The 10,716-nt window shown below is 42.0% G+C and overlaps 1 protein-coding gene across 1 annotated transcript; it reads right to left on the bottom strand.

The window, feature by feature from the left end:
* Positions 1 to 6,646: 6,646 nt before the first annotated feature.
* Positions 6,647 to 10,530, bottom strand: LOC116377685 (potassium channel subfamily K member 1-like). Its single transcript, XM_031839385.1, has 3 exons — positions 9,962 to 10,530; positions 9,289 to 9,684; positions 6,647 to 7,955 (listed from the first exon to the last, which is right to left on the bottom strand). Exons 1-3 carry the CDS (start codon positions 10,296 to 10,298, stop codon positions 7,690 to 7,692), a joined length of 999 nt encoding a protein of 332 aa, XP_031695245.1. The 5' UTR covers positions 10,299 to 10,530; the 3' UTR covers positions 6,647 to 7,689.
* Between the last annotated feature and the right edge of the window lie 186 nt (positions 10,531 to 10,716).

Here is a 10,716-nt window from a genome sequence, read left to right as displayed (position 1 = left end):
TGACTTACAAAGAGCAGTTTAACGTGTAACAGATACAGGCCTAGGCAAGCAGTCCTGTGAGCAAACAATGATTAGTGAGTTCCCATGAAGCTGTGTTTAGGGATATTATCAAGGACTGCCTGCAAAACGTAAATTACCTGTCCGTGTATATGTGTGTGTGTGTGTGCGTGTGTGTGTGTGTGTGTGTTTCCCCGTCATGAGTCCCCCTCAGCTGGAGGGACTTTTCCAGTTTAGTCCAGAGTCTATTTATAATCTGTCGCTGACACATAGAGCAGCTGAGAATATAATGTCGCCTCCGACACACACAAACACCCTGAATGATAAAAGTTAAAGATCTCATACCAAGTATTGATATTTGTATATCATACAGCGTCCTTATTGTGTTCCCAAATATAAAGTCTATTCATAGAATTACAAAACGAGGCCTTCCTCTAATGTAAATGTTGTGTACTTCTTGGCACGAGGCTTGTGCCGCAATACAAATATTGAACTATATAATAATAGATTACACATCTACATGCATGGAGGAAACTTTCTTTTGTTTCTACACAGTGTAATCAGTTACTGTATATTTATCTATTTATGTGATTTTAACTCATAAGGTTGAATCATATGTAAGTGATGGGTCCAGTTTACCCATTACTTACATATGGGTAAACTGGACCCATAAATCAAAATTAGACCATTTGGGCGTCAAACTGGGAACACAAGATTCCAAGGGAGGATTTCTGTCATGCCTTCTCAATACCATGTGACGAATGCACATGGTATTGACATGTCACATGGTCAAATTTACATAGTAAAGCTTACAAATCATTTTCTAGTTTGAAATATGAAGTAGCACTGATGCAGTACTTTTGGGGTCTGAGAACTGGGTTAGTCTCTGAATGTGGTCTTATCTGGTTCCAAACATTCAGTACATTAAACAGGGAGGAATGTTTACATTAGTCTTGGTAATCATGCATCACATAAATATGACTTTTGTTTTGGAGTTGCAAAAGGAAGCTGTCTGTGTCCCCTACTTTTCTCACTAAACATCCTGATGTTATCACTCACCACAATGATCATTCATTTCCACAGCTACAGTGGTAGTATTCAGTTACTCTGTATGAATGTCAAGCCATATGACACGCCTTGTCTGGAGTCTGCAAACAATACATGGATGAAGTATGACTCTTTTATATATGAAAACCCAACACAGAAATACTTTTACTTGTGCCCTTGACAGAAGACATGCTGATAAGTGTTACGGATCAAATGTGGGAACAAAGACCACATACATCTGCCAGGCTAGTCCCTGGCGTTTCCGTTAAGAGACTGAACCTCAATGTCAGTGTCCCTCCATCCTCCCCGTCTCCCAGCAGTTTACTCTGCAGGCAGCTGCAGGTAAAAATAAAGCACGAAAGAAGGAAGAGGGGAGTCTCCACATGTGGGAACAGGAGTTTTTTAAAGTTGTTGTTTTGCCAGAGCTCCATCATGGTGAGGTTATGTTTATCTGAAACTATTCTGGGAATTGCATTTCCTGGTTCTTGCAGTTCAGTGACAGCTCTTAATTTGGACATGAATGTATCGTGTCACATTAAAATGGAGATTCCCCTGCATATAGGAACCTAATGGTTAATAGACATAATACACAAAGCAGCTTTGTTTTTAGCTTCATCATTTTTGATCAGTTCAGAATATATGGGGATGGGGAGGGGGCCTTGGTGGCAACTATGAGGTGAAGTCATTCTTCACCTCAACAATCCACTTCCTGTCTGCATGCCAGCTACCAGTTGGTGTGCATCCTGTTTTGAAGTCCAGGGCATTGCAATATATTTGAGTGTACATTTTGAACAATTAATCAGGCCAATAGGGACTGTTAAAAATCTTTCTTTCTAGGTATGGATGAACATGTTCTTGAGATGTATCTACCAATGGTGGAGTAATCAGATCCCTGCCGGTATCATGCCTCACAGCTCCATCTATGACCTTTGTAAATATAGCCTGGCCAAGCCAAACACCTGTGAGCTGTCCGTCAGAAGCACAGAGACGGCTACAGGCAGCGAGAGCATGCGCCACAATATTAATAAGGTCACAGAACGTTGTGCTGTCCCTGCAGCCATGTGGCAACAGTCTACGGCACAGTCACATGTATGACCTTTGAGCAGACTCTACGCACCATGAGATGCTGGGGTATCATATGTCATCAAAGGACATAAATATACGTTTTCATGATATAATTATTTTACACTGTGGCTCAGGATAAAAATAACATTCTCCGCTATGTTTGCAAATACTTGACTGTGGTTCTAAAAGACGCAGTGAAGCGTTAAGTGACGGTGCGAAACGTCGCAGTTTTACACACGTGGTCAACATGTGACATAAACGTGAACATTGTGAATTACTTGGTTAAGTTTAGGCAACAAAACTACTTGGTTAGGTTTTGGAAAAAAAAATCATGATTTGGGTTAAAATAAGTATTTAATTTGTTGATAATTTGTTACGTAACTATGTACGCAAGTTCACTTACAATAAGTCAACATGTTAACTTTGGTTTCACAACTAAATCATGGGTGAAAGTTCTGTGTTTGTTTGGACCATCCATCCACCCCAACCTCTTCCCTTAGCGGACTTTGTCACACTTTATACACCGGACTTCCTCCTTTGCTCCCGTCCCGTCATAATTACTACGGCCACTCAAGATTGCAGCCCAACAATTTTCAAACTACCTGCGTTGATCCAGCTTACCATCAGATGAAAACAACCTACTGAGCCAATTAGTAGGTAGGGTAGGGCCATACCACCTCAAACCTATGCTCCCAATGACAACTGATAACGGCCCTTTAATCTGTTGGTAACATTTGAGCTGGTCAGTAATACATGAAACAACCTTTGTGTCTTGATCATTTACATCCAGTTTATACTCATGTTCAAACTACACTCACTACTGTTCATCTAAACCATGTGTAATTGCCTTTTTACAATATTATGTACACAGACTACTTTATCTTGTAGCTCTTCTTTTTTTCTCACTATTCCCGTTTTTCTATTGGCTGCTTTTGAAATACACTGTTTGTGCCTCGAGTACTCCATTATTAAGTTTTGCCTTGTAAATTTGATGCCATTGCCTGTTTACACATCCAGTATATAAGAAACACTATTAGCATTCTTTTGGAATGATATTAGTCCAGTACTCACTTTTACTTTTATTGCTTTGTTCATGTTACCAAAATATCCGTCTCTTTAGCGGCTTAATGCTACACTATGTTGACCTGTTTGGTACTGGATGGGTAGCATCAGAGCTTTTACTGTGAAAGCTGCTGTAGCTGCTGCTGGAAACCAAGTTGAACAGAAACAGTAAAGTTGAGGGCCATTAAAACCAAAACAACCAGCTAAAAGAAGCTAAACCATTCCTTCACCATATTGTTGTCTCACAGATATTAAGGGTATAATTGTTCATACATATTTCTCCTTATAATAAACTACAAGTGATGCTTTTCACATTACATATTGTAATTTAACCTATTGTTCTCTTAAAAATATTGTTTAGTGCAGCTTTAAAGTTAGGAACAGTGGTAGTGTTAGGATTAGCAGGGAGCTAACAGTTGTACTGTTACGGTTAGCTGTATACTCACTTCGCTTGAGGCAACATGGTTGTGTCCCAAAGGCACAAGGCAGCCGGGGACAACAGTTGTCCGTGGTATGTGACACGGTGTTTGACCCAGCTCTGATGAGCCTGGTGACCGGCCATCACAAGGCTGTCATGATCATCAGTCATCTCTGTGTCTCTGCCTCAGCACAGCGCTACAGACTGTTGACTGGAGGACGAGGACATAAGAAGGCACTCAAGAATGACTCAGCTGAAAACACAACACCAACAAAACAATTGATAAACCCCCATCTCCTGCTTTATGACTGTAACAACTTAAAATCCATATTTGTTGTCTAAAAAAAAACTTCCCCCGGCTTAGCTGGTTTGCTGCTTTTACTTCCAATTTTCCATATTTTTACAAACTGTAACCAACAAGTAGTTGGTTTAGTCTAGTTCAGTATAAAGATGGGAGCAGGGAGAAACAGTTAGCCTAGCTTAATCAGAAGTGAAAGAAATAGTTTCAAAGGGTAAGCCGACTCTTCATTCCTCTCCCCTGCCTTCAGTCTAAGCTAGAACATCCTCGACCTCTCAACATTAGCAAACCGCTCAAAATGTCAGTGTTTCTTCGAATTAATAGTCCATCCAATTGTCCCATGGTACCTGCATGTGGTTGTTGCTAATTTAACTGCAGACTTGAAATTGAACTATTAGAGTACTGTAGGCTGCAATAAGAATGGAGGCGGTTGTACCCTAAACTTGTTGCCCTGTCTTGTAGCAGTTTCCTGTGTGAAAATCTAGTTTGAATACCTTTATTATTCTGATTTGCATTATTATATCTTTGGGGCCAGGTACAATTGATTTAGGCTGATAACATCAGTGTTGTATGCATTAATTCATATTTGCATGTGATCTGGACTGAGACTGAATAAATGTCAGTCAGTGCTCAAGGTGAAACAACCCTCAAGTGCTCACTTTTAACATTCAAAATTAATATTGAAAAGTTGATTTATTAGCCTCAAGGCTTTCACTGAATAATTGCAATAGTGACAGTGGTATAACTATTTTTTTACAAGACGCATTATTACACACTACTAGGAAATATGTGTAACCCTATAATCTAAATGTATACACTTGACAGGACAAGGAGGTGAACTTACAAGATTGATAACTACATACATGGGTATAAGCGATTGTGTGTGTGTGTGTGTGTGTGTGTTGGTAGGGATGGGCGAGGGCTGGCAGTGCTGGGCACAAGCTCAGATTGACGGTGGCTCCCTCCCACAGTCCTCTGTGCCTTGTACAAACACAGCCATAGTAGGAGAAGGGAACACACAACGGGCCTCTGTTACGGCTCCAAGGAAAGCACTCTGCACCTTCAGACGGTTCATTAAAAGGAGCATTCAATCCAAATCACTTCAAAACAAAGCAGAGGATCTGTGGAGAAGAGTGAGGGAGGTCAATCTACAGCGATTTTGATTTTAGGGGAACTTCTGGATTTCTGAAGCTGTGTTTCTGTCCATATTTAAAGCTTGGGAGCTAAAAGGGAAACTCCACTGATTTTACATATTCAAGTGTGTTTCCATGGGAAGTACTGTTAATGAGACACAAAAGTTGTATAAAGCCCTCAGTGTCTCCAAAGGGAGTTGTGTGAAGTATTTTAAAAGTCCTCAAGTGATGTCACTTGAGTCTGTTAGGTTCAAGAACCTCTCGAAACTATGGGAGAAACCACACTTGGTCCAGCCATGCCAAAAAGTCAGCCGGTTCCAATTATAATCAAAAGTATTTAATACTACAGAAGCTAAAACAATTGCAAAGTGAAGTACATTATTTACAGAATCTATGGAAATATTTACAGTATCAATATAGAAATATGATCTGCGGAAAAGCAGCCATACACACCACAGCCAGGAAGCTGGTTACCTGCCTGGATGAAATGAGATGAACAGGCCGAATCCCCTCTCAGAATTTCCTTATATAGTTTGTAAAAATTCACAAAATGTCCGCCTTTGTTTCTATTGGCTAAATCCAGCTAGCTCCTCCTTCTCGCATCAGCCAGCTGGAGGACCCTCGCGCAGGTGTGATGTTCCTTCTGCGTGTCCCTGTAATGCCTGTTTAGAAATCTTTGTCTGACCCTTGGCTATTCTTCACAGTTGAATACATTCAATGACTGTCTTTTATGGCTCAACACTTCTATGGTAAATATACTGTAAACATACCATACATCCGATAAGAATCTGCAACTCTGGCAAAGTCTTTGACAAGCTTTACAAGCATATTTGGTATAACCCAAGTACTTGTTAACATTTTACTAACCACCTCTAAGGTGCTATAAATCCTACTAGAAACACTTCTAATTACAAATCCTAAAACACACTTCTAAACCTAAATTTCCTACAGTCAGCATCAGTTGGGTCTGAAGAATACAAGTTTGAAAAGTAAAAAAAATCTGGAGGTGTGGAGTTAGAAAGAAGTGAGTTTAGCAGACCTCTGTAGCTGCTCATCTCCGCTCGAACCTTCAGGCTACGTTAGCCACTACTAGCATAACACCCCCATGCATCTCAAATAAAACTGGATACAGCGCTGGAGGCGGGGTTCTGTTCTTAATATGAAAGTTGCTCAAAAAAAAAAGTTCAACTCAAGAGTATAAAATGACCCAGATCTTCTGCCGATCTTCCGTAAAGAGCATGCTCACTAGCGTTTCCTTTAACCCCGCCTCCCAGCCACGCTGTCTCAGGCTCACTTGCAGGAGGAAGAAAAAGAACTCTGGATTTAGCTATTAGTGCATTTTACAATTTTTAAGACCTAATGATATAAATAAGGTATATTCAAGAGTTCAAGTGATTTACAAATATCTATTCCCCAATGTAATTCTACGGGGGGAAAGTATTTTAGGCCGAATAGCATCTTGTGACTGACCCGGAAATTGTAATTCCACATTCCATCCACAATGCCACGATGTATAGTTTGCTTAAAAAAGCCCCGTGCTCTTCCTGGGGGCTTGAACAAGCCCAAATCTCCCACCCAGCTGTGAACCGTTGACGTGCATTTTGACAAGAAAAAGAATGTCTGGAATAAAAAAAACAAAATTAAAAAAAAAAAGATGAGATCTCTGGATCCGCTGCATCGATTCTTTAATCAGTGTGGGACTCTGCTTTATTACAACATGAAGTATGATAACACTGGACTCACCGAAATAAATACATCCGTTGCTACAATGAAATCTGATGGGATTTGGAGGTCACACTGAAGTCAACAAACCTGAAATGTTTGATGTATGTGTGAAATGTATCCAATCCATGATTTGGATCCATTCCAAAATTGAATGGGTTCCTCCTTGGTCCATGCTACACCCTTCCACCAAATTTCATGAGAATCGGGGCTGTTGTTTCTCTGTAATCCTGAAGTCAAACACACACGCACATAAAAAACAAACACAACCTCCTTGGTGGAGGTAATAACGGAGTAAATTAAAAAGGCAGAGTTGGAGAGTTGTTTGAGAAGAACCTGGTTGTACAAACAGCGTGAGGCTCAGTTTGTGCTGGAATATTATATGTGTCATTCAGCAGCTTTTATCTGACATCCAAACATATTAATACCAACATAGGTAAGGGGCACAAATGTAAATAAAATAAAGAATTAATGATGGATTCAGTGTGTAAATCTGCCCATGCTGTTTCTTAGTCTTCACACAGACCTGCAGCTGGACATTAGTTATTAGTGACATCTTGTGGTCACTTGTTGTACCTGCTACCTGCTCATTTAACAGGGAAGTATCATGACAAATTCTGTTTCAGTGTTTGTGCACACATTTCTCACATATCCCACTAACTGTGAAATAAGTCTGTTTTTTGTTTCACCATCAGAAAACATGTGACTCAACAAGCCATTTAGATGTGGTGTCTGTTCACCAACGTTAAAAAGGACATACTGTGTAAATGTTGTGTTTTTTCAGATTGTTCTACTGCCCCCATGTGGCCAAAAATGAATGCATCTGACATCCAGTAATCCAGAAGGCAGTGAAGAGAAAACGAAAAAAAAGAAACACTTCTGACTTACACAACGTTGCAAGTCAGAAGCTGGTGGGCCGTAGACGGTCTGGGGTCCAGCTGTGAAGGTCAGGGTGTTTCGGGAGTTGAGGTTCTGGCTCTGTGTGCGAAAGCGGGGCCCGTCAGCTCTAGTGGAGTGGAGATGGTGCAGATGGACTGGGAGTACTGAGGCTCCTCACAGCTTTCTTCACCAACTGTCAGTTCACTGAGGTGGACACCTTCCAGCTCCGCATAATGCGGACCAGAGAAGAGCCTTATCACCGCACAGACCCGGGGAACCTGCAGGACAGTATCCTTGAAGGTGATGATCACCACCAGGCCCACCAGCAGGTAACCTGTGGAGAATGTCCAGCCTGTCAACATGTTATATTATGTTGACATAATATAACCATATGTCAACATATAGTTATATTAAAAAATATATTTTCAAATGTGCTTTTAAAAAATATTGTATTATTACAATGGTGGAGTTATGTTGTACAACCATGCACAAAATGATATGCGTTTTTAAGGCTAATTCTGATTGCGTGGAATGTGCAAAAAAATAAACAGCATTCACATAATCAAGTGGTCAAATGAAAATTACAGAATATATGAGTGAACAATTAAATGAATAAAGAAAATTATTTTAAAATGATTGTCAAAAAAAGTAATTGGGGAATTTAGACTCCAGGATTACTTCTAAAATTCTGCCAATGGGCCTGAAAGTGCCTCGTATGTAATTCATTCCATGAATGGTGACATTTCATTTGTTAGAGCCTAGAGCTGTCATACACAATAACATTAATGGTTTTAGTGCTGATCTTTTCTTTAAGCTGCATCAATCTTATTTCGTTTAGTTTTTTTGGCCAGTTTGGGGCAAACTCAGACATTTAAGTCCAATATTGACTCTCCTTTTAGCTCTGTTTTTTAGTCTCCACCACCTCCTGGGAAAAATATCTGTCTCTTTAGCTGCTAAATGCTTCATTATGTTCACCAGCTGGTCTCTAACTGTGTCTGTCTGATATTTGGTGCTCAGCAGGTTGAGTACAGTGGCTTTATCAGAACCTTTTAGCTAAAAACAGCTGCCTGCTGCTGCTGGAAAACACATTTGTTTGAAGGCCAAAACAAGCTAAAAGAGGCTAAAAATCTCTGTTGTCTCTTAGCTGCGGCTGAGTGGTGGTGAGGTACAGCAGTGTGTGTACTGGTAGTTCAGTTAGCTGTTAGCCAAACACACCATCCAAAACAACAACAACAACAACAACTACTATTTATTCCCCCACTGTGTCTCAGAGTAGCAGATGGGGGTCGGAGATGCACTTAGCCGTGTTATCACTAGCGGCCCCTCCCAGCCAGGGGCCAGTTAAGCGAGAAGGAGGAGTCAGCAGGCAGTCAGTGGAAGTATAAATCTGTCAATAAAAGGTGTTTTGAGAAAATGTGAGTCAGCGCAAACACAAGAGGCATGCAGCCATAACTGGCCACCGAAAATATGATGCAGTTTACTGCAGCAGAATGAGAGATTAGCCGTAGATAGACACATAGGTGCACACTCACTCACGGACACATGCACGCAGACACGCACATGAACTCCTGGCAGAGATAAAAACTAACATAATGCAATAGTTTATAAAAATGAGCCAAGGAGATACTCCAACTCCTCACCACATGTAAGTGCAGATGTGCACTTACATGTGGTGAGGAGTTGGAGTGTCTCCTTGGCTGACGGCTCCCAGTTTCTCCCCAGAGAGTTTCGTCCCTGGCCAACGGTGCTCAGGACGACAAAGCAGAAGAAAAGAGCATCCAGGAAGCTCCAGTCGGGCTCCATTGCACAGACCAGGAGGGCCGGGAGGAGGAAAAGGAAGACGAGGACGAGCACGGAGAGGAGGCCGACGTGGACGAAGGTGGCCCGGGTGTAGGGCAAACCCCAGTAAGTGTGCAGGTGGTGGACGGGAGCGTGGGTGACCGTGGGGAGGAGGAGGTTGGAGAGGAGGGTGAGGAGCAACAGGGTGAGGGGGATCCCCAGGGCGCAGTAGAAGATACAGAAGAGCTTGGCTTTGTCTGATTTGGGGGTGTAAGAGTCAGAACCTGAGGAAGAAAAGAGGGAAGAGGTCTACAGGGAAGATAGCACGAGTTGTCGCAAATACATTGGTACCCTATAAAGAAGGGATGTGGTACAGATAGACCACAATGTTTTGAAGGTTATTGCTGCAAACATAGCCTGAAAATATTCAAGCAAAAAAAATCAGCAATCCTGGTTGACCAATGTGAGGATTTGCTGCTTTACATCACTGTGATAAATTGTGATCAATATAAAAAGTTGCATCCCTATTTTAAATCTCGGCAGGTTTCTTGAGTGGCATACCCATGGTGGTCAGAGTGACGATGACAAAGTAGAGCGACGACACGAAATCATAGCGTCTCTCATCGGCGTCGGCCTTCAGAACCGCTACGTCGCTCTGGTGAGCGGAGAGAGCGTTCCCCAGCAGCTCGCTCAGCCCGCTCTCTCGGACGCAGGGGTTTTCCCGCAGGAAGGAGCGACGCAGCTCCTCCACCTCGGCCCTCAGCTCCACCTCCACGGGCTTCTCCACCACCGTGAACACCAGACCTCCCAGCAGAATGAAGAGCAGGTAGCAGAGAAGCAGGCAGGCAAACGCATTGACCTGGCAGAACAGTCCCAGCGAAGACACGAGCTGGACCATTGTTGTGTTCCTCTCCAGACTGCAACCAGATACTGAAAGCTAGTTAGGCTTTAAATATTTAGAAAGGTAGAGCGGTTCACCATGGATGGATTACTGAACGGGTCTACTGGGCTAGAGGCCAAGGGGGCCTAAAGTGTCAGGAGCCCCCCTGCCCTTCACAAAATGTCACTCAAAGAGAAACACACCAACCAAGAGACTCAAAATGACCACAAAGAAACACAAAACTACAAAGAGACACAAAACAACCTACACAGGAGATGCAAAACAGCTGCAAAGAGACTCACAATGACTGAGACAGGGCAAAACGACCAGACACAAAAAATCACTAGTGACACCAAAGCAACTACCAAGAGCTTCAAAACAACTACAAAGAGACGCAGAACTACAAAGAGACTCAAAACGACCACAAAGAGACGCA

The sequence above is a fragment of the Anarrhichthys ocellatus genome, unplaced genomic scaffold (assembly GCF_004355925.1).
Source record: "Anarrhichthys ocellatus isolate YVR2014 unplaced genomic scaffold, GSC_Weel_1.0 scaffold1546, whole genome shotgun sequence".
Lineage (NCBI taxonomy): Eukaryota > Metazoa > Chordata > Actinopteri > Perciformes > Anarhichadidae > Anarrhichthys > Anarrhichthys ocellatus.
Note: the sequence above shows the minus strand (reverse complement) of the source record. Positions and strands in the feature narration are given on the sequence as shown.